We start from the raw sequence: 25,536 nt of genomic DNA on the forward strand, positions 1-25,536 counted from the left end.
AACCTCATCACGTCCGTGGATGAGGTTTGATGCTTTTTCTAATCCCCGCCAGGGCTCTCGGCCTACTCAGCAACCTTAACATTGGACGGGCAGGTCCATTAATTATATTAATGACTTTGTCAATGGCCTCAATTGGCCATTGACAGGTCGGCGGGTGCACAGCTGATTCGGCTGAGCCCCCGCCGACCTGGAAATTGAAATGGGGCGCGGTGACATCGGGAGTTCTGCCCGAGGCCATCCCATGGCATTTTACGTGTCGGCGAGCGGGCCCCGCTCCCCCGCTCACCGACCGGAAAATCCTGGCCCAAAGGTTGGAATTAACAAGCTGAATCTTCCGTGAAGTGGCAATCACTGTCAGATTGTGGGCATGAAAGTGTTAATAAACCTGACGACTTATACAATGTTGTGGGTTAATTGTCAGTAGATGAAGAGAATAATGGCTGTAACTTAACCACTGGCTTTTGCAATATGGAAGGTAGAACAAGATCACAATGAAATTGTCTGAGTGGAACTTGCCCAATATTTGCTATTACAGATCTTGATATTTTGATATTGAGGTTTTTTTTGTAGTTTGTTTCTTTGATTCAGATTTTTGGAACAATTTATGTACTGGTTTTCCTTGTAAAAGACATACCAACACCACCTGGAATTTCCCCTCCAAGTCACGCACCATCCTGATTGGGAAATATATCACCATTCCTTCACTGTCGCTGGGTCAAAATCCTGGAACTCCCTCCCTAACAGCACAGTGGGTGTACCTACAACACATGGGCTGCAGCAGTTCAAGAAGGCAGCTCACCACCACCTTCTCAAAGGCAATTAGGGGAGGGCAATGAATGCTGGCCCAGCCAGCGAAGCCCACATCTCATGAATGAATTTTAAAAATTGGTATTCGAGATTGAACAATGTATTTTCAGTCTAACACAAAATGGTTGCTTGGTGGACCGAGAGCTGACAGGAAGAGGGTTAGGTTGTGGACAGACAACAACGAAAAGAGAGAGAACATCCCCACAAAAAGAAAGAACATGCCCAGGCATGTAGACAGAAACTAGTTAAGCTGCAGCTACACACACAGAACCCTGGAACAATGGACCAGTCCAGCGGTTTGAATGCTGCAATCAGGATGCAGGCAGTTATGATGACCCCAAGGACCCATCATCTCATTGGGGTGTAACTTGAGGCTGAAAGCACTGTTCCAGTGAGAAAGCGACATCACTGTAAATGAAGTCTGCAGATCTGACAGAAGGGTATAAGAACCGGATGTGCAATAGACTTGTGGCTGCAGTCGGAAGAAAGGATAGCCTTGGTCAGCTATCAACGTGAGTTACAGAACAGGACTGTTTGACCACCCAATCTTTCCTGTCAATAAACCAAGCAACTGGGTTGTGAGCATACATCAGCAGGTATTTGTATCAGTATTTTTTACATTGAGATCAATTTATATGCTAAGGGATTTAGATTAATAAAAGCGTTGCTTGTAACACAAGTAAAGTGTACACTGAGTCATTTACATCCAGAGTAGTACTCCAAACGTCAAGGCTTCAGTAGCCTTGATGGGAAGGGAATAGCCCACAGGATTCCTTCTCCATTCCTGTTTCCTTGCCTTAGAATGGAGCTACACATTTCTCACCAGACATCTGTCACAGGCCAGCTGAGAAATCTGGAGCATAGCTACTCCTCGAGTCCTTCAGTGTAGTATAGGAGCGTTGGAGAAATCAAAGCCACAACCCTTTTACTGGCACTAGCTCCTGTATACCGCTAAGTTTAAAGGTCCCAGCCACGTTGACAAACTACAGAAAGAAGGTAAGTGTGTAGAGTAAGTGGTTGAGAGGGTAGGGTGTATCATGGCGAGGAGGGATGTCAGGGGGTCGGGAGAGATGGTTGGGTGGTGGTAGTTGGGGAGGCAGGAAGGGTGGGGGGGGTGTGTGGGGAGGGTAGTCAGTGGGTAGGGGGGATGTCATGGAATGGGGGTAGTCGGAGTGAGGAGTATAATTGAGTGGTCAGGGTGTTGCTGTGGAGTGGTGGGGGGATGGTCAGGTGGTCGGGGGTGCAGGGTGGGTAATCGGGGGATGGGGGAGTAGTCAGGGTGTTCCGTGAGGTGGTGGTGGGGGGGTGGTTGTCAGGGAGAGGGGGGGTCAGTAGTATAGTTACCCAGGAGTTAGAACTGGTTTTAATCCTTCTAACGTTTCCTGGGTAACTATTCTGCTAATGAGTTGGAACCAGCGAAGTCTCTGACTTTAAATCAAGTTTTGGAGGGTTCCGGGCACAGGGGGATTGTCTAATGGAAGCTGAAACTTCCTAGGAAATTCCCATGCGTTCAGCACACGAGGACTTCCAGGTGCATCCCCCAGATTATCTTTTGGGATGCCTCTGGGGTACAAGCATCTGGAGAATGGGAGATCTGGGCCAATATTTCAAAATGCAATTTTGAATTTAATTTAGGAAAATGCTATAGATGTTAACATTTTTAAGGAGTTTCAGGGCAAATTCAAAACCAGTAATGACTGAATCAAAAAACAATACACGCTCTTTCATTCGACACAAATAAATGCTAATTGGCAAAGCTGTTGACTAGATTAGCTCTGGTCAAATAAATTAAAGGATTCACACAATTATTACATTTGTATGTTAGCAAATTATTGCTTAAATGATGTTAACTACAATCTCAACCCATTAATTTGTCTCAAAATGTAATCCACTTCCATAACAACATGAATTGCAGCGGAAAAGTGAAACAGTAATCCGATTGCGTAACTCAACTCCAAGCAGGTGGCTACTGTGTTGTTAATTCTTGATGCTATAGTGTGCTGACTATATTAAACAGTTCACAATAATGTGAGATTCAGGTCTGAAATCCTTGAATATTAACTATTCATTGCACTCGAAGTGGGAATTAGTAAGTCTGAAGGGTCATGAGGACTCGAGACGTCAACTCTTTTCTTCTCCGCCAATGCTGCCAGACCTGCTGAGTTTTTCCAGGTAATTCTGTTTTTGTATTAGTAAGTCTCACTTGAATCCTGCCATTCAAAGCTTGCAAACTTGGTAATGGTTTTGAAGCCATCAATCATATCTCCAATTTCAAGGGGGCCCCTTGATTTTAAACAAGGATGAAAATTAGATTTTGGAGTAATTTTGTGATCACACTGTTGGTGCTCAGTCTTACCACCAATAGTGTGAGCGATGGATGCATGCTGCCCATGGCTTTCCAAGTATTAACGTAAATGGTCAGAAAATTGTGGAAAGTGGATTTCTGATTTGGAGCAGGAGAGACAAGGCAATGTGAAACTATAAAATTACTTTATATCACTTGCAGGGTGTAGCACTATTATCAAACAAGTCAACACACCACTTCATTGAACTAAACTTCTAGTCATTTCAAAATTTCATGACAATACAAGGCAGTTTAAAAATGATTTTCCAACTACTTGTCATTTTGCCATGAATAGATCTTAAGCATTCACTCCCCCCACCCTCTGGTGAACAGTGGCAATAGTGTGTACCATCTATAAGGTGCCACAATGGCAGCAGATGCAATGGAATGCCATCGCTTTGAAATTCTGTTCCAGGTCACATACCAATCCAACATGGAAATATATCAGCTGTTCCTTCACTGTGGCTGGGTCAAAATCATGGCATTCCCTGCCTACACCACACAGACTGCAGCGGTTCAAGAAGTCAGCTCACCACCACCTTCTCAAGGGCAACTGGGGATGGGCAATAAATGCTGGCCACATCCCTTGAACAAATGTTTTTAAAAGTTCAAGGCGCCAGCTCACCATCACCTCTGAAGGGTAATTAGGCATGTGCAATAAATACCAGCTTTGTCACATCCCATTAATGAATATCTATGAAACAGTACTGATCTAATTTTATACATAATCATAAATGAATATATTTTTTCATAATTAATTGAAGTATTATAACACTGGCTATCATACATTAATTCAGTTTTTTATAAATAATTGAAGTATTTGAAATATTGTAATATTGTAACACTGGGGTAAAACCAATAATTCATTCATATGAAGTTCTACTGGGCGGAGGTATGACTTCTAAAAACTCATGCTATAAATCATGGCATGGATAATTTTGCTTTGGGGCTGTTGGTAAGTTTATTTGCACTCAGCGGTACCATGGAATAAATCAAGCAGTAAGTTCTGCAGTACGGGTTTGCAGAGTTAAATGCGGAATCTGGATTGTATAGTCCGAGTTACCCTGCTTCAACTCAGGCTGCTCTATAACAGTATCTGGCTGATACATTCAGCATTGAAATCCATGTATGTATGTGAAGTTAATGTACTTACTCATTACTTATCTACTAAACATGATAGAGAAAATCAAATCTGGTGTATTCAAATGGAAGTGAAGTTTTAACAGTGTGATCAGCTACAATTCCTGCCAATCATTTCCTCTTGCCTGGAAGAGGTAAATTTACAAGTTTGGAGCCTCGCATCTTCAGAAGAAAATTAGTATTGTAGATTTAAGGGGGTCGTCCATTTAAGACAGAGATGAGGAGGAATTTCTTCTCTCAGAGGGTGGTGAATCTGTGGAATGCTTTGCCACAGAGGGCTGTAGAAGTTGGGTTGTTAAGTATATTTAAGGCTGAGATTGATAGATTTGTAATCAGTAAGGGAATCAAGGGTAATGGAGAAAAGGCAGGAAAGTGGAATTGAGGATTATCAGATCAGCCATGATCTCATTTAATGGCAGAGCAGACTCGATGGGCCAAATGGCCTACTTCTGCTCCTACGTCTCATGGTCCAATTTCTCTTAACCTCATCTTTCTTTCCGAATCTTTATTTTGCTCTCTGTACATGATTTAAATGTAATTTTAAATTATTGGTTCATACTCCCTGGGTGAACAGATTTACTCTCCTTAACTCTCTGGGTAGGAAACTTTTGGGATGAGATAGAAGGCCTTACACCCACTCAAATACTACTCGTTGACTTGAATGAAGAGTGAAATCAAGCAGGTGTGAAATCAACATTGCATTCAGTCCCATCAGTTTCCTGGGTGAGTTATAATTATCCCATTCAGTGGGATTTCAGGGAGTTAGAATAAAATTGCCCCTGCCTTTCTCAATAAGGATTCCTCAGTCTGATTGTTTCAAGAGCCACACTGTTGCTCTCCCTGATTACACATGCTACAGATTTCCTGTAGTGGACATGCTTGTTAGCTTATTATGGAAAAAATTAGGTCTTCTGAATTTTTTTCCAAAGGATTGCGGTTTTCAAAGTCCCTTTCATGATGTAACTTCAACAGATCAGTTTGATTGTTCAGTGTTATTCCTGTGGCGACCAATAAAGATATTACTAACGAATATAACTGCAGCTGCCCACACACACTGCTTTCAGAAATGTTGGGTAGATTGCAAATACAGTATAAAATATGTTTTCCTAAAGGGAACTCAAAATCAGTAGGGAAGAATTTCACAAGTTAAACCATGATTAGGGTCCTATTAAAATGCAATACAAAATACTAGATTGCTGTAATTAGTCTATAATCCCAAAATGGTCATAATAGATTAACTCAGCAATATTTGAACAGATTGGAATGTAGCATTGAGGAAGAGATTGTTGATAGTGGAGAGTATTAGACCAGAGGCAAACAGCCCTGTTGTGGATATTTACACAAACGTTCTAGGATTTTGTTTAGTTACTCTTGGAAATAAGGAAGAATGAATGCAACAACTTCCTTTAGGAGATTAAATTGGTTGAGTAGATTGCCTATAGGCTGTTTAGGGAGCAGAATAGATGGTTAAATGGTTATTTCCCTTTGATGTTTTATGATGCACTTTACCCAAATTAGGCAATTTAATTCATTTGCTCTTGGATTACAACCTTGATCTAAATCCAAAATAAGGAGTGGAGAGCAGGACAAGTAAGGTAGCTCTAGTGGGGGTGGGGTGAAATAAACCATGGGTGGAATACATTTAAAAATAATGGAAATAGGTAGGAAAAGAAAAATCTATATAAATTATTGGAAAAAAAACAAAAGGGAGGGGCAAGAAATGGAAAGGGGGTGGGGATGGAGGAGGGAGTTCAAGATCTAAAGTTGTTGAACTCAATATTCAGTCCAGAAGGCTGTAAAGTGCCTAGTCGGAAGATGAGGTGCTGTTCCTCCAGTTTGCATTGAGCTTCACTGGAACAATGCAGCAAGCCAAGGACAGACATGTGGGCAAGAGACCAGGGCGGAGTGTTAAAATGGCAAGCAACAGGGAGGTCTGGGTCATGTTTGCAGACAGACCGACGGTGTTCTGCAAAGCAGTCACCCAGTTTGCATTTGGTCTCTTCAATGTAGAGGATACCGCATTGGGATCAATAAATGCAGTAGACCAAGTTGGGGGAAACGCAAGTGAAATGCTGCTTCACTTGAAAGGAGTGTTTGGGCCCTTGGACGGTGAGGAGAGAGGAAGTGAAGGGGCAGGTGTTGCATATTTTGCGTTTGCATGGGGAGGTGCCATAGGTGGGGGTTGAAGAGTGGACCAGGATGTCACGGAGGGAATGATCCCTAAGGAATGCCACCGGGGGGGTGAAGGGAAGATGTGTTTGGTGGTGGCATCATGCTGGAGTTGGTGGAAATGGCGGAGGATGATCCTTTGAATACGGAGGCTGGTGGGGTGATAAGTGAGGGCAAGGGGGACCCTATCATGTTTCTGGGAGGGAGGAGAAGGCGTGAGGGCGGATGTGCGGGAGATGGGCCAGACACGGTTGAGGGCCCTGTCAACTACCGTGGGTGAGAAACCTCGGTTAAGGAAGAAGGAGGACATGTCAGAGGAACTGTTTTTGAAGGTAGCATCATCAGAACAGATGTGATGGAGGCAAAGGAACTGAGAGAATGGGATGGAGTCCTTTCAGGAAGCAGGGTGTGAGGAGCTGTAGTCGAGATAGCTGTGGGAGTCGGTAGGCTTGTAATGAATATTGATGGACAGTCTATCAACAGAAATTGAGACAAAGAGGTCAAGGAAGGGAAGGGAAGTGTCAGAGATGGACCATGTGAAAATGATGGAGGGGTGGAGATTGGAAGCAAAATTAATAAATTTTTCCAGGTCCCGACGAGAGCATGAAACAGCATCGAAGTAATCATCGATATACCAGAGAAAGAGTTGTGGGAGGGGGCCGGAGTAGGACTGGAACAAGGAATGTTCCACATACCCCATAAAGAGACAGGCATAGCTAGGGCCCATGCGGGTACCCATAGCCACACCTTTTATTTGGAGGAAGTGAGAGGAGTTAAAGGAGAAATTGTTCAGTGTGAAAACAAGCTCAGCCAGACGGAGGAGAGTAGTGGTGGATAGAGATTGTTCGGGCCTCTGTTCGAGGAAGAAGCAGAGACCCCTCAGACCATCCTGGTGGGAGATGGAGGTGTAGAGGGATTGGACGTCCATGGTGAAGAGGAGGCGGTTGGGGCCAGGCAACTGGAAATTGTTGATGTGATGTAAGGTGTCAGAGGAATCACGGATGTAGGTGGGAAGGGACTGGACATGGGGAGAGAGAAGGGAGTCAAGATAACGAGAAATGAGTTCCGTGGGGCAGGAACAGGCTAACAGGTTTCTCGGACTGTGATTCCTCAATGTTATTGTGTGAGTCATAGGTATACCTGTGTCAAGGCTTAATCTGTTTTGAGTCAGGTCTTTGCTGGCAGTGGATTACATTTACATTTGTGGGAGCTTGCTCTACATAGTCTGGCTGCTAGATTTAGATTTACCAACATAACAACAGAACTCTTGTGGTGCAATAGCTAGTGTCCCTGTCTCTGAGCCAGGAGCTCTGGGTGCAAGTCCAGCCCAGTAATTGATGACCAAGGAAGATGCATTCACAACGCAGCCAAGCAGCTTGAGTAACAGGCTGCAAGTCTTCCAACAAACACCAATGGTAGACGATAAGAGTGGAAGAGGTTCCTGGTCAGCCATGTGATAGAAAGGATGTTGGATCCTCTACCATCACACCCCATAACTGCAGATTACAACATGCATGTAAAAGTGCATGTTGCCATAGCAACTCAGAGCCCCTGAGTGAACTGTAACGCACCACCTCACAACAACTAACTTTAAAAAGTAACTCATTTGATGTGAAGCACTTTGAGATGTTGTGAGAATTTGATAAAGAAATCCATAAATAATATAAATTATACCCTTCTAGAAGCTGCCACGATGATGGACACTTTCAACTGATTAATAGAATTGGTTGAAATTGGCCACCGAGGAGCAGCATTATGAGTCTGTGTTATTTTCAAGACTCCCCACCAGCAGCACGATCTCATCAAAATATTCACTAATGTCAAGATTTAACAAAGTGAAACACAGTCACTGCATCTTTATCCAGTGATGATCAACAGCTCATTACAGGATTTCATCTCAAACTTTTGTTGTGGATTCAAGGCTGGAATTTTCTGGCCCTTCCCTGCTGAAAGTCAATGGGCTTTTGGCTGGCATACCCACATTACCCACACCAGAGCCGGAGAATCTCGGCTGGAGTTTTTAAAATAGTTTTCTCCTCTTTCCCTCTTTCCTCTGAATGCAGTAATTTATTGCTGGGGTATTGTCCAACTGACACCAGGAGCCCTTGCTATCTCACTCAAATGTCCATTATTTATTTTTGAGTATTGGAAACAGTGTACACATCTTATGAAGAAACGTACTCATCCAATCAAAAGGTCCCTGAAATTGTTCGGACTTTTGGGGCTGAATTTTTTCCGTCGGCGAGAAGGGGGCGGGGCCCACTCGCCAACACGAAAATGATGCGGGATGACGTTGGGGGGAACTCCTGACCTCATCCCGCCCCATTTAAATATTCAGGAAGGTGGGGACAGAGCAAAATCAGCTGCGGGCCCCGCCAACCTGTCAATGGCCAATTGAGGCCATTAATTAAAGGACCAACAATTAAAGGACCGGCCAGAGGGTTTCTGAAAAAACATGAAACCTCATCCACTGGCGGGATGAGGTTTCATGTCAGTCTTTTAAAAATTTAATTAAGTTTTTGTGCTTTTTATTAACATGTCCCATTTCGTGTGACATTGTAACACGAGGGGGGCATGTTAATAATATTTTTATTTTTCTATTTTTAGAGTTTGAAAACCTTTCTGCGATCTCCCTGAGGCAGCACTTAGCCTCAGGGAGATGTGGGCTCTTCTGTGCTCATGCGCGAAACAGCGCACTCTCACATTTGGGGAATCCCCCCACCCCCCCTTGCCCGCACAGGGCGTGCATAGCGCTTCCCACCGGATGTCACGCTGGGCGGGCCTTAATTGCCCCGCCCACTTAAAATGGCGGCGGGGCCCATTTCGGCAGCCGCGATCGGCTGCCCACCTGCCCATCAAGGGCCAAATTCAGCCCTTAAAAATAATTCGCTTGACGTGCATTTTGAAGAATATCCATTCCCTAATTTTCCATGACACCTGATGGATCTGAGAGCTGCTGTTGCATTTTGATTCTACAGAAAAGAAAAAAAAAAGATCTTGGAGCTCTTGTCATTGCCAAAGACACTTTAAAATATTTCACACCCAATGGGCTACTTCTGAAGTGTAGGCACTGTTGCTATGAAAATAAAAGTGACAGCAAGTTTGTGTGTAGCCATGTCCCAGAAACAGCAAATAAAATGACCAATCATTTCAGTTGTTATTGGTGGTGTTATCTCCAGGGGGAATGTTGGCCAAAACTGTGGGAGAAATCCCTGTCCTTCTTTCAATATTACCATGGGATCAATTCTTCCCATCTAAACTGCCAGAGGAGGTTGTGGGGATCTTGGTTTAACATGTTAGCTGAAAGTCAGATTTGTCCAAAAGAATCGGTGTCATAGTCTGCATCTGATGTGAAACATGATTGTTGTAACACTGCATGTAATATACAATCCTAGTTCTGTCCATATTTAGACACCATTTCACTCTTTCATAAACCCTAACATGTGCCAGTCATTGGATCAATAGGTGATTTTCTTTTCTATTCCTCCATGGGATGTGGGCATCTCTGGCTAGGCCAGTATTTATTGCCCATCCCTAATTGCCCTTGTTCAGAGGGCAGTTAAGAGTTAACCACATTGCTGTGGGTCTGGAGTAGTCACATGTGGGCCAGACCAGGTAAGGACGGCAGATTTCCTTCCCTAAATGACATTATTGAACCAGGTGGGTTTTTACCAAGAATCAGCAATGGTCTTGTGATCATCATCAGGCTTTTAAGTCCAGATTTTTTATTGAATTCAAATTTTGAACCTGGATCCCCAAAGCATTACCCTGGGTCTCTGGAATACTGGTCCAGTAGCAATACCACTACACCACTGCCTCCCCCATTTATAGATGCTGAATCAAAACAAAAAACTAAACCTCTGCCAATTCAAATAAATTAGTTAATTCAAGTTGATGAAAGGTCACCAAGCTGAATCTCTCTCTCCACAGCTGCTGCCAAACCTCTTGGTCCAGCATTTGTTTCTTTCTAAGATTTCCAGTATTCGCAGTATTTTGCTGTTGAATTAGTTAATTGTTCACTTTGAACCACTTATCCCCTATCCCTTTGAGAACAAGCGACAAAGGGAAATAACGTCCATATGTCCAACTGAGCTCAAGTTCACAACCAATCCAGGCTGGGTTATATTCTTCTATGTGATTTTCCAAAACTTCACAGAGTCACAGAATTATTTTGGTGCAGAAGGAGGCCATTTGGCCCACCATGTCTGCATCAGCTCCCTGAATAAATATTATGAGGAGAATTTTACCCCCATCGGGAGGCGGTGGGGGGGGGGCGGGGGTGGGGGTTGTGTGGGGCCAGGCACCGACCCGATCGGCGCCCCCAATCGGATCTGCGCCGCCATTTTAAGTCGGCGTGCCAATTAAGGCCTACCCAGTGTGACGTGCATCTGGAAGCGCTGAGCGGTCTATGTGCAGGCTGTGCTGGGGGGGGGTGTGGTGGTGGCGGTTCACTGAGTCGGGGCCTGCGCGAGAGAGTGCAGAAATCTCCCAAATGTACAGAACGGCCTCAGGGAGATTAGTTTAAGTTCCCAAAATTTTAATAAAAAGATAACATTTTAAAGCATGTCCCCTCATGTGACAGTGTCACCTGAGCTGGGACATGTCAATGAATTTTAATGAAAATTTTTATTCAATTTATAAACCCTTCATGAAACCCCAACCCGCCCGTGGATGACGTTCCATGAAAAATACGAAGGCCGCCTGGGCTCTTCACCTGCCGCCAGTCTTAAGGTTGGACGGGCAGCTCAGTTTAGTAATTTCATTGATATTTAAATGGCCTTAATAGGCCCGTGACAGTTCGGCGGGCGCACAGCCGACTTGGCTGGCTGCCCGCGGAACTGAAAAACTAAATGACGTGCGGTGACATTGGGTCTCGCACCCAACATCACCCCACGTCATCTTACGTCTCGGCGAGCAGGCCCCACCCCCGCTCGCCGAGCCGAAGATTCAGGTCTATGATTTCGTGCCATTCTCCTGCCTTTTCCCCTACCCTTGCACTTTATTTCTATTCAAATAATCATCTAATGCCCTCTTGAATGCCTCAATTGGACCTGCCTCTGCCACACTTCCAGACACTACATTCTAGACTCGAACCACACACTATATGAAAAAGCTTTTTCTCACATTGTATTTGCTTCTTTTGCAAATCATTTTAGATCTGTGCCCTCTCGTTCTCGATCCTTTGACAAGCGGGAACAGTTTCTCCCTATCTACTCTATCCAGCCTCCTCATGATTTTGAACATCTCTATCAAATCTCCTCTTAGCCTCCTCCTCCAAGGAGAACAGTCCCAACCTCTCCAACCTATCTTCATAACTGAAGTTTCTCATCCCAGGAACCATTCTTGTAAACCTCTTCTGCACTCTCTCCAATGCGTTCACATCCTTCTTAAAGTGTGGCGCTCAGAATTGTACACAATACTTCAGCTGAGGTCTAACTAGTATCTTAAACTGTTTTAAACATGCCTTAAACTGTTTCTACCTTTTGCCGAAACTGATGGGAGTGCCCACTATTTTAATAGGGACTGCGAGAACTTTGGAAGCCCTCTTCAAGTCAAGTTGACTATGTTCATTGAGTGACAGGGTGTCTGAGAACTTTGAGAATAAGATTGTTGAGACCAGCCTGTGACCAAACTACCAAATATGTGTTCTATGGTCATGCAGCTGATCCGAAAGAAAACCTGGAGGGTTTTAAAATCTCAGTAAAGCTCTTACTGAGATGTTTAAGAAGCTTGTCAAGTGCCCATCTTCCATCTGGTCGCACATTAAACCTTTACAGGGTGGATAATCAGCCCTGAAGCCTTCCCACTATAGTCAATTAATAATTAATTACCCTGTCACCACAGCTCCAGTATATCATTCATGACTCAGCTGGTATTTCAACATGATTTCTAAAATATTGTGTAGGCAGAGTTAGCAATGTGCACAGTGAGAACTAGAACCAAGGTTTTTTCCAAAATGCTCCTACACCACAACAGTGACTACACTTCAAAAGTGCTTCACTGCAAATCTTTCTTTCTTTAAAAATTTGATGAAATGTTTTTGGCCTACCTGACAGGACTGTTGCTAACATCAGAATCCTGTGCTGTCACTGCACCTATAATACTGCCCACATTGGTATCTTCATAAACATCCATTACATAAAAGGGTTTGCTGAATATAGGAGGCTCATCTACATCCAGAATGGTGATCTTCACAGTGGCTGTGTCTTTGAAAGGACCCATTGATTGAAAACGTTCATCTGGATGGGGATCTATGGCATCTACTTTGAAGACGTACGATTTTTTATTTTCATAGTCCAACGGCTTTGGGAAAGAAGACATACAATATCACTTAAACCACAGTGGGCAAGCATTAGATATGATATAAGAACCAAAATTGACTTAAGGCAATCAGTATTGGACATAAGACTGTAAAAAGGCATTGCTAAGGTTTGCAGTATTTCAGGTAATTTAATAGCTATTTAAAGCTTTATTTTTTAAATTTCCATCAAATACTCAAAAATAAAATAAGAACATGGGAAATAAGAGCAGAAGACCATACAGCCCTTCAAGCCTGCTGCAGCATTCAACAGAATCATGACTGACCTTTTACCACTTTCCCACACTACCCCCATCTCTCTTGAGAGACCAAAAATCTATCCCAAATTGAATATGCTCAATGATGGAGCTGTCAGTCACCATCACTGGTGCATTCTCCATGGCAATGCCTCTACCAATCAGAGTCCACTGGCCAACCAATCAGCATTCTCTTCTCATACAGAATAAATATGTTGTTTCCCCTGACATTGGTGTTTCCTTGAATTGTCCCAATGAGCGCAAGACAAAAAGCTTTGTCAAACCTGTTTCTTTTTTCAGCAATACTCAAGTTCTGTACTACCAAACGACCACTTAATTGTTTAACATTATGGCACGCATTGAGTTAATTTATCACACATTATATACAAATGTATTTTTGTTTATAAGTTTTAAACACAATTGTAATAGCAGAAGAAGAACCGAGAATTGATGGCAGTTAAAAATAAATATATTGAGCTTCATGTCGAACTTCAGTTAGGTCTGAGCATTTGAGGAACTGAGATTGGGAGGTGGGTAAATTCAGATGGAGAAGATAAAATCATCTTGAAAGAGGGAAAGACAGCAGTGATAGTTAGAAGGACAAGCATTGTGTGGAATAGCAATGTGAAGGTGGACAGATTTGTGGAAGGGTGTGAAGTGAGAGAGGGAAAAAAATAGTGATTGTGAGAAAAAGAATAAGGAGAAAATAACAATGATAGGGCAGAAGAAGATGATATTGATATTTAGCAGGGAAGATGTTTTTCCACAGTTTCTGAATGGAATTTTCATCACCATGATCTAAAGAAGACAATTATTGTGGTGTAAACTGCAACTTGGGCAAAATGAGTGTTACCAATTTGTTTAACCTTTGTTTTACATTGTTTGAAACATTATTGCAATCCTGACCTTTTTCAGACTTATAATTCCTTCTTGTGTGGTCTTATCAGAGGTAATGCCAAACACATTCAGCCCATCTCCAGGAACGATGCTGTAGTCTATGTTGGCATTCTTCCCAACATCCGCATCATTGGCCTTTATTCTCCCAATTAGAGAAGCAACCGTCGTTGATTCAGGGACCCTCAGATGAAAGATGTCTGAAAGAGGGATTCAGAGTCATATAAGTACTGTTAAAATGTATTCTTAAGAGATAAATGTGCATATTTCTCCTTGCAAATTCCCAGACATGCCAACAGCACTAAAGAATGCCAGGACCAAGTACAAAGTGGGATCCTGCAGTAACCTGTACTAGCTGAATGTTACAATACACATTTTTGTTGTTACTTGGTAAAAGTTATGTTTAACTGTTAGAGACTAAATCAAATGAAGTTTTTCATCACCTGTTGGGAACTTTAACAACTGAAACCCTTACTTCTGATGGAACTGTACCTCCATTTACTGCTCTCCATTTAAAAGAGCACCAAGCTTCTGGCAGTAATGTTTGTATCTTCTAATTTGTAAACTTGGAGCAAAACTATTTCTTCTTCATTATTGCCATAAATATTTAATGGAGACATATAGCATTACAATCATGACATGAATAGGACATTTGTTTGCAATGACTACAATGAACAACGCATAACGAGTAATACCAATAAACTGTCGAAATGTGTAATAATCCTTATTTATTCTAAATAACAAATTAATTGAACAATCCTATTCTGAACAAAACCATCATTTTTTGGATTGTAAGAAATGGAATACATCAAGGAGAAGACTGAGTTCATCACGGGTTAGTTTTCTTTTTAACAAGAAGTAAGATGTATATGTGCCATTATTCTCCATTCTCCCTCTCTGGGCTAACCTAACCCTCCATCTTTCTCATTTGTTCTGTTAGGTTAAATGTTTTCAGCTTGACTGACCTGGAGTTTCAGTAAAGCTAGGAGCATGTCTATTTTCCACATTCCCATGTAATAAGAATTTATTTTATGATAGTGCTCATAACATAAAGAGAAAAAAAGAATAAAATCTTGGTGCACCTTCACAGAATAGAACAAAAACAATGGGGAACAACTTACTAAAACACAGATCTGATATGTTTGTACAAGGTCACCTTCATACATCCCCATTGCATTTGCCCACCTATATTGGCTCCCGGTCCGGCAGTGACTCGATTTTAAAATTCTCCTCCTGGTTTTCAAATCCCTCCAGGGCCTTTCTCCTCGCAATCTACGTAACCTCTGCCAGCCCTACAGCTTTCTGAGAACCCCATACTCTAATTCTGGCCTGTTACACATCCCTGATTTCAATTACTCTACCTCTGGCAGACATGTATTCAGCTATCTGGGGTCCAAAAGCTCTGTAATTTCCTCCCTAAACCTCTTGGTCACTTGCCTGAATATCTCTGTTTGTGCATCACTATTTGTTAATGCTCTTCTGAACTTGAGAAGTGTTACTACTTTAAAGGAACTTTATCAATACAAGCTGTTGCTGGTGAGGAAATGTGATTATGCAATCTTATGATGGGTACGGCTTCTTTTACTCTGATGGGAGACAGGTATGTGCTTTTATAATAGGGATATATATAGCTAATGTTTATTTAATTTCCAGAACAGTGTTGCAAAATTGCTGAAAAGAAGAGACATGTCAAAGCTTTTCATCTTTCACTCATCAGGACACATCACAAGAATACCAATATAAGGGGAAATCAACAATTTATACTGTATGAGAAGAGATTGCTGATTGATTGGCAAGTGGATTCTGATTGGTAGAGGTATTTGCATGGAGAAAGCATCAGTGATGTTGATTGACAGTTAACTGCCAAGCAGTTTAAAAAAACTTTGAGCAACAGATGAATCTAGGTGTTTCATGCTGCTACTGTGCAGTAGCAACATGAGTGCTTTTCACTACTAACAGGATGCTGCTGTCAAGCGATAAGACGTTTTGCCTATCACACAAGTGAATAATGTGGTATCTGAATTTCAGTGCCAGTGTGATGCTAGGTATGTAGGCCGTATGTCCCAAAGACTAGCAGATCATATCAAACAGCATGTCCTAGCCACAGTTCACAACAGGCAAGGTACAGTCCATACCCAACCAGCTCATGCTTGCAAAACCCATAACACAGTGTCCAATATTAGAGGTGATTCTGTGATTGGATAACATTTGCTAAATAATCCTTAGCATGATAAGAATTACGCTGACAACCAATTTAAGACTGTCGGTTGGGCTCACAGTGTGGTGCATTTGCATGTACTGGAAGCTACATATATAAACACACAGGCCCTGTTCTTTGCAGACAGAACATGTACACACATTGTACCTGTTTCAGCTAAACAAAATAAGAGACAGCCATTTGCCTACTGATTCTTGAGGGCAATGCTTTGACCAATCAGGGCCAAGCTGCCTGGTTTAAATTTCAATCAATGCTTGGCAGTTAACTGTCAGTCACCATCACTGGCAATTTCGTCATGGCAACACCTCTACCAATCATAGTCCACTGGCCAACCAATCAGCACTCTCCCCCCATACAGTATAAATTGTTTTCCCCTTGTATTGGCATCCTTGCGTGTGTCCTGATGAGTGTAAGACGAAAAGCTTCAACATGTCTCTTTTCTCAGCAATACTGAATCACCGCATGTTCTGTACCACCAAATGACTAAATGGTGAAAAAGATTCACATGCTTCTTCCTTGCATAGTTAGCACTTCTCTATGGCCTTACAAAGCACAATTAAAATAAATTCCAATTTACACTAGGAAGATGAGATTTCTGCTGTCCAAAAAGGAACTCAAACCTGAAGTTAAGTTTTGTCATCCTCAATAAGCATTGTAAAATGAGATAAACTACTTGTAGGATTTTCAAGATGATATCAGTCTTTTCATTAAAAGCCTCCACGTGGGTGGAAGTAATAGGATGTGTTTACATTGCAAATCTGATTTTAGGAAGGAGCTTTATACCAACCTACAACTGCTGTTCTAGCTGGTATATAATTTCACCTGATATTGTAAATCCATTAGGCCTTGGACAGACAAAGATCTGGAAAACTGGTGACTGATCCACAATGTACCAAATGTAATGGGCTGCATGTTATGCGGAGGAGGGGATGCGGATGGCTCCCCCCCCCGGAAGCAAAGTCGGCATGGAGCCAAATCATTCCATGCCAGCCGGCTCTGCAGCCACAATGCACTGCGGGTGGGCTAAATAGACCACCAGTGGGACTTCCGCCCCTCACTGGGGAGGAAGTCCCGCTCTCCGGAGTTGTCGACCAATAGGAGTCCCCAGCAGCTTCAGCAGTCCCAGCGGCACCAAGCGTGTTTAGTGAGAGCTACTGAGGCCGCAACCAATCCTAAGGTGGTGGCCCAATGGATCCAGGAACAAGGTAAGTCTGGGGTATTGGAGGACAGGGGATGGGGATGGTGGGTCATACTGAGCAGGTGAGTCGGATGAATGTAGGGGTGCTATCTTAGGTCGGCTGCCCCCCAATAAGCAAAAGGCACCCCCTGAAGATAGTTTCCCCCGTATTTCCCATCCTTTAAAACTTTTTTAAAAACAGCCAGCCCACTACCGCCCAACTGCCCACTCCAACCATGTTATGGCAATGGGCAGCCCATTATCGGGGTCAACTGGCATGTTGGCAAGCTCAATTGACCCTTGATTCACAGAATCATACAATCCTAATGGCACAGAAGGAGGCCATTCGGTCTGTCGTATCTGTACCAGCTCTCCAAATGAGCATTTGACCTAGTGTCATTGCCCTGCCTGTTCCCCATATTCAAGAACATTGTTTCTATTCAAATAATCATCTAATGCCCGCTTGAATGCCTCGAGTGAACCTGCCTCCACCATACTTCCAGGCAGCGCATTCCAGACCCAAACCGCTCATTGTGTGAAAAAGTTTTTTTCTCATGTCACATTTGCTTCTTTTGCAAATCACTTTAAATCTGTGCCCTCTCGTTCTTGATCCTTTTATGAGTGGGGCAGCTCCTCCCTATCTACTCTGTCCAGCTCCATCATGATTTTGAAAACTTCTATCAAGTCTCCTTTCAGCCTTCTCTGTCCAAAGAAAACAGTCCCAACCTCTCCAATCTATCCTCATACCTGAAGTTTCTCATCCCTGGAACCATTCTTGTAAACCTCTTCTGCACTCTCTCCAATGTGTTCACATCCTTCCTATAATGTGGTGCCCAGAACTGTACATAATATTCCACCTGAGGTCTAACAAGGGACTTATATAAATTCAGCATAACCTCCTTGCTCTTGCACTCTATGTCCCTATTAATTACGCCCAGAATACGATATGCTTTATTAACTGTTCTCTCCACCAGTCCTGCCACCTTCAATGATCTATGCACATATACGCCCAAGTCTTTATGCTCCTGCACCGCCTTCAAAATGTCACCCCTTATTTTATATTGTCTGTCCATGTTCTTCCTACCAAAATGCATCACCTCACACTTCTCCACTTGAATTTCATCTGCCACCTATCTGCCCACTCCACCAACTTGTCTATGTCTTCTTGAAGTTCCATACTGCCCTCCTTGCCATTTACAACACTCCCAAGCTTCGTATCATCCACAAACTTTGAAATTGTCCCCTGCACACCAAGATCTAGATCATTAATATATATCAGGAAAAGCAAAGGTCCCAATACCGACCTCTGGAGAACTCCATTACAAACATTCCTCCAGCCCGAGAAACATCCACTGACCATTACTTTCTGCTTCCTATTTTTCAGCCAATTTTGTATCCACATTGCTACTGTCCCTTTTATTCCAGGAGCAATAACTTTTCTCACAAGTTGGTTGTGTGGCACTGTATCAAATGCCTTTTCAAAATCCATGTACACCACATCAACAGCATTACCCTTGTCAACGTTTTCTGTTACTTCTTCAAAAAACTCCAGCAAATTAGTTAAACACGATTTCTCCTTTAGAAATCCATGCTGGCTCTTCCTTATCAACCCATATTTTTCCATGTTTCTACTAATTGTATCCTGAATAATTGTTTCTAGAAACTTGCCCACCACTGAAGTTATGACTGGTCTGTAATTTCTGGGTTTATCCTGACAACCTTTTTTGAACAAGGGCGTAATGTTTGCAATTTTCCAGTCCTCTGGCACCTCCCCTGAGTCTCGGGAAGACTGAAAGATTATGGCCAGTGCCCCTGCACTATTCTCACTTCATTCAATATCCTTGGATGATTCTCATCCGGTCCGGTGCCTTGTCAACTTTAAGCACTGACAGTCTATTCAACACTTCCTCCTTATCAATTTTGAACCCTTCTAGTGACAGAGCTTCCTCATCTGTCACCATGGCCTGGGCAGCATCTACCTCCTTGGTAAACACAGATGGAAAGTATTCATTTAATACCTCAGCCATGCCCCTTGGTTCATGTGTAAATTCCCTCTTAGGTCTCTAATCAGCTATACTCCTTTTAACACCCTTTTACTATTTATATGCCTATAGAAGACTTTGGGATTCCCCTTTACGTTGGCTGCCAGTCTATTCTCATAATCCGTCTTCACTTCCTAAATATGCTTTTTCACATCCCCTCTGAACCTTCTATATTCCTCTTGGTTCTCAATTGTATTTTCTACCTGACACCTATCATAAGCACACTTTTTTTTCTTTATCTTAACTTCAATCTCCTTTTTCATCCAGGGAGCTCAACTGTGCCCGAACCAATTCTTTTTTGAAGGCAGCCCATTGTTCAGCTACAGTCTTTCCTGCCAATCTTTCGTTCCAGTCTATCCGGCCCAGCTCCGTTCATGGTCCATTGAAGTCAGCTTTTGTCCAACTAATTAATCTTACTCTGGATTGCCTATTGTCCTTTTTTATCATCACTCTAAAACATACAATACAATGATCAATCACTATCTCCTAAATGTTCCCCCACTGACAATTGATTACTTACTTAAATATGGTGGGCAGGTTACTGATTTCAGCGCCTGTTATGGGGGTGAGCTCAGGGGTGAGGGGTAAGGTGGTGGCATGGGCACCTACCCTATTTTACTTCCCACCCCACCAGGAACACCCCCAGTGGGCTAATAAATTACAGTCCAATGTCTTTGCTACAGGGAGCACCCATGTCATTTCTCTTATTGTCAACTACACTATTATAATGTAAAAGTAAAATAAAACTAACAATGGGCATCAGTCCAAACACCACTGAGTGGATGAACCATAAATCAAGTGTTATTATTTGTTGCAGCTGTGGCTTAGTTGGTAGGACTCCTGTTGTTAAGCCAGAAGATTGTAGGGTCAAGTCACACATTACGACTTGAGCATAAAAATCAAAACTGCTACTCCAATGCAGTACTGAAGGAGACACTGTCTTTTGGAATGAGAATTCAACTGAGGCACCGTAAAAGATTGTGGGACTATTTCAAAGACAAGCTAGGGGAGTAATCCCTGGTGTCTTGGCCAATAGCTATCTCTCTTAGCGGCATAGGAACAGGAGCAGCCTATTTGGCCCATTGAGCCTGCTTCACCATTCAATTAAATCAAGGCTCATTATCTACCTCAATATCACTTTCCCGCACTATTTCCATATCCCTTGATGTCATTAGTCTCCAGAAATCTATCAATTTCTATCTTGAACATGCTCAATGATTGAGCTTCCACAGTCCTCTGGGATAGAGAATTCCAAAGATTCATCACTCCATGAGTGAAGAAATTCCTCCTCATCTCAGTCTTAAATTGTTTAACCCTTATTCTGAGATTATGTCCCCTGGGTTTTAGACTCACCAGTCTAAGGAAACATCTTATCTACGTCCACCCTGTCACGCTCTGTAAGAATTTTGTAAGTTTCAATGAGATCACCCCTTATTCTTTGAAACTCTAGGGAATACCGACCCAGTCTCCCCAATCTCTCCTCATGAGACAACCCCACCATCCCAGAAACTAATCTGGTGAGCCTCTGGTGCACTCTCTCTATGGCAAGTATATCCCTTCTTAGATAAGGAGACCAAATCTGTACACAATACTCCAGGTGAGGTCTCACCAAGGCTCTATACAACTGCAGCAAGACATTTTTAATCCTGTACTCAAATCCCCTTGTGACAAAGGTCAACATATCATTTGCCTTTCTGATTGTTTGCTGCACCTGCATGCTAACTTTCAGTGACTCATGAACAAGGGCACCCAGGTCTCTTTGGACACCTGCACTTCCCAACCTCTCACCATTTAAAAAATATTCTGCCTTTCTGTTTTTTCTACAAAAGTGGATAACTTCACACTGATTCACATTATATTCCATCTGCCATGTTTTAGCCCAATCACTTAGCTTGTCCGAGTCCCCTTGAAGCCTCTTTGCATCCTCCTTAAAACTCACATTTCCAACCATTTTGCTGTCATCAGCAAAATTTGAAATATTGCAATTGGTCCCCACATCCAAATCATTGATATAGATTGTGCTAAGCTGTGGGCCTAGCACTGATCCTTGCAGTAATAGCCTGCCATCCTGAGAATGATCTGCTGATTCCTACTCTCTGCTGTTAACCAATTCTCAATCCATACTAGTATATTTTTCCCAATCCCACGTGCTTTAATATTATTTGCTAACCTCCTATTTGGGACCTTATCAAAAGCCTTCTGAAAGTCCAAATACACCACATCCATGGTGCGTGGTAAATAAGATTGGTATGTTTCAGGTGCAGATTATCATGTGGACATATAATGTCTTGGCTATGGCAGAGGCTTGGCTCAATGAAGGGCAGGAGTGGGTGTTGAATATTCTTGGATACAAGGTGTTCAGGAAAGATAGAAAAGGAAGAAAAGGGGGAGGGGTAGCAGTATTGATAAAAGAGAGCATTGCAGTGCTGGAGAAAGAGGATGTCCCAAATGGGTCAAGGACCAAATCTATTTGGCTAGAGCTAATGAACAAAGAAGATACAATTACATTGTTTGGTGTAGTCTATAGGCCATCAAATAGTGGGAAGGATTTAGAGGACAAATTTGCAAATAAATTACAGATAGGTGCAAAAATTATAGAGTAGCTATAATTGGGAACTTTAATTCTTGAAATATAGACTGGGATAGTATTAGAGTAAAGGACAGAGAGGGGCAAGAGCTTCTAGACTGTGTTCAGGAAAATTTTCTCCAGTCCAGTGAGAAAAGAGGCACTGCTAGACCTGGTTGGTAGAAATAAGGTGGGCAGTGGATCAAGGGCTGAATTATATGTCCCATGGGTGGGCGCACACCTGACCCAAACGGGCATAAAATCGCACAAGAGAATGTTGGGCGAGCGTCCCTGACCTCATTGCGCACTTGCACGATATTTTTCTCGGTGGGTGCGTGCAAAAGTTGGAAGCGCGCCCGCCAACAATTAAGAGGCCAATTAAGCTCATTAACGGTGCGATTGTCTCCGATTTCTCGTGGCCCATCCAACCCTACAGTTGGCGGAGGGGCGAATCAGCTAGGCGGCCTTTTGCATCGGCGGGATGAAATAACTTAAAAATAAATATCCCTGGGCAACATTTTCATCAGCTGTTTTTTCAGGCAGTGCACGGGCATCATTTTTCAGCTTTTAAAACCTTTATCTGGGCACTTTCAGGTTTGCACCTCCCTGAGGCAACTGCCTGCCCTCAGGGAGCTTTCTCGCGGTGCTCACCCGCGCTCATGGTGACAATCATTGCCCACCCTCTTCCTGCCCCCACCCCGGCAACGCTCAGCATTTCAGCACCAGGCCAGCCAATCACATGCGCCTGCTACAGGTAAACTTGAGGCCCAAGTGTCATTAGGAGTATGTTTCGGGGACAGTGTTCATTGTATCATACATCTTAGGCCGATTATGGAGAAGGACAAAGAGCAATCCAGAGTATGAAAAATTAACAGGAGAAAAGCGAACTACAATGGAGTAAGAATGGATTCAGGCTGAATAGATTGGAGTCAAAGATTGGCAGGAAAAAAACGTAGCTGATCAATGGGCTTCTTTCAAAGAAGAGATGATTCAGGCACAGCCGTACATATTCCCTTGAAAGGGAAAGGTAGGGCAAACAAATCCAAATCTCCCTGGATGAAAAGGGGAATCGAAATTAAGATAAAGAAGAAAAAGTGTGCTTATGACAGGTGTCAGGTAGGAAATACAATTGGAAACCAAGCTAAATATAAAAGGATCAGATTAGAGATGAAGAAGCAAATAAAAGAAACAAAGAGGGAGTATTTTTCTATTCATTTATGGGATAAGTGCATCACTGACCAGGCCAACTTTTATTGCCCATTGATAGAACCATAAAAAAGTTACAGTGCAGAATGGGGCCATTGAACCCATCGTATCTTTGCCAGCCAAAAAGAGAATTAAGGAACTAGCCAATCATTTTAATCCCACTTTCCAGCACCTGGTCCGTAGCCTTACAGGCTACAGCACTGCAGATGCAGATCCAGGTACCTTTTAAAATGAGTTGAGCATTTCAGCCCCAACCATCGACTTAGGCAGTGAATTCCAGACACCCACCACCCTCTGAGCGAAAAAGGGTTTTCCTCATGTCCGTTTTAATTCTTCTACCAATCACCTTAGATCTATTTTCCCGGTAATTGATCCCTCAGTTAGGGGGAACAAATCTTTACTGTCTACCCTATCGAGGCTCCTCATAATTTTGTACACCTCAATTAAGTCACCCCTTAGCCTCCTCTGTTACAAGGAAAACAACCCAAGCCTATCCAATCGCTCCTCATAGCTGAAATTTTCAAGCCCTGGCAATGTTCCTGTGAACCCCTAATTGACCTTGAACTGAATGGCTTGCTAGGCCATTTTAGATTCAACTACATTACTGTGAATCTTGAGTCACATGTAGGCCAGACCAGGTAAGGGACAGCAGTTTCCTTTCCTAAAGGACATTAGTGAACCAGATGGGTTTTTACAATAATCAACAATGTTTTCATGGTCATCATTAGACCTTTTAATTCCAGGTTTTTTTATTGGATTTATATTTATTTTAGATTTTTATTGATCATGGGATTGGATCCAAAGTCCCCAGAGCATTACCCCAGGTCTCTGGATCACTAGTCTGGTGACAAACCATTATGCACCTCCCCAGTGTAGGAAAAGAGACTGACAGTAAATATAAAAGGGGACGCCAAAGTCTTCTCTTGGCATATAAATAGTAAAAAGGTGGTAAAAGGAGGAGTAGGGCCTATTGGGGACCAAAAATACGATTTACACACGGGGCATGGGTATAGCTGAGGTACTAAATGAATACTTTGCATTTGTCTTTACAAAGGAAGAAGATGCTACCCAGGCCATGATAAATGATGAGGTAACTCAGATACTAGAAGGATTTAAAATTGATAAGGAGGCGATATTGGATAGGTATCTGTACTTAAAGTTGATAAGGCACTGGGACTGGATGGGATGCATCCAAGGATACTGAGAGAAGCAAGAGTGGTAATTGCAGAGATAATGGCCATAATTTTTCAGCCTCCCTTAGATTCGGGGGTGATGCCAGAGGACTTTGGAATTGTAAATGTTACGCCCTTGTTCAAAAAAGGCTGTATAGATAAGCCTAGCAACTATAGGCCAGTCAGTTTAACTTCAGCGGTGGGGAAACATCTAGAAACAATAATTTGGGACAAAATCAGTAGTCACATGGAGAAATGTGATTTAATTAAGGAAAGCCAGCATGGATTTTGTAAGGGAAATTAGTGTTTAACCAACCTGTTGGAATTTTTTGAAGAGGCAACAGAGAGGGGTGATGAGGACAAAGCCTTTGCTGTTGTCTACATGGACTTCCAGAAGGCACCTGATACAATGCCGCACCACAGACTTGTGAGAAAAGTTATGGACCACGGAAAAAAAGGGACGGTAGCAATATGGAATTGGCTGAGTGACAGGGAACAGAAAGTAATGGTTAATGGATGTTTTTCATGCTGCAGGAAGGATTGCAGTGGAGTTCCCCAGGGTTCAACATTGGGACCCTTGCTTTTTCTGATATATATTAATGACCTAAACTTTGGTGTGCAGGGCACAACTTCAAAGTTTGTGAATGATACAAAACTTGAAGCATTGTGAATTGTGAAGAGAATGGTGTAGAAGTTCAAAGGGACATACCAAGTTGGTGGAATGGGCGGACAGGTAACCGATGAAGTTCAATGCAGAGAAATGTGAAGTAATCCATTTTAGTTGGAAGAACATGGAGAGACAATTAATAAAGGGTGCAACTCTAAAGGAGGTGCAGGAGCAGAGGGACTTGGGTGTATATGTTCTTAAATCTTTGAAGGTGGCAGGACAGGTTAAGAGCACAGTTAATAAACCACACAGGTCCTGAGCTTTATTAATAGGGGCATAGAGTACAACAGCAAGGAGGTTATGTCGAATCTATTTAAGACACTAGTTCAGCCTCAGCTAGAGTATTGTGTCCAGTTCTGAGCATTGCACCTTAGGAAGGATATAAAGGCATTGGAGAGAGTGCAGAAAAAACTCACGAGAATGGTTCCAGGGATGAGGGGCTTCAGCTATGGAGATAGATTGGAGAAGTTAGGACAGATTTCCTTAGAGAAAAGAAGGTTGAAATGAGATTTGATAATGGTGTTCAAAATCATGAGTGGCCTGGACAGTATAGATAGGGAGAAACTGTTCCCACTTGTG

At 42.7% G+C, this 25,536-nt stretch overlaps 1 protein-coding gene across 2 annotated transcripts in view; it reads right to left on the minus strand.

The window, feature by feature from the left end:
• LOC121276336 (cadherin-12-like) overlaps positions 1-25,536 on the minus strand; it is a 247,802-nt gene that overhangs the window by 89,406 nt on the left and 132,860 nt on the right. For both annotated transcript variants that reach the window (XM_041184619.1, XM_041184617.1), the window contains exons 7-8: positions 13,922-14,109; positions 12,510-12,763 (exon numbers count right to left, since the gene is read on the minus strand). In XM_041184619.1, the coding sequence (XP_041040553.1) occupies positions 12,510-12,763; positions 13,922-14,109 (442 nt within the window). The remainder of the gene's footprint in view (positions 1-12,509; positions 12,764-13,921; positions 14,110-25,536) is intronic.

This window comes from Carcharodon carcharias, chromosome 3, assembly GCF_017639515.1.
Source record: "Carcharodon carcharias isolate sCarCar2 chromosome 3, sCarCar2.pri, whole genome shotgun sequence".
Taxonomy (NCBI): domain Eukaryota; kingdom Metazoa; phylum Chordata; class Chondrichthyes; order Lamniformes; family Lamnidae; genus Carcharodon; species Carcharodon carcharias.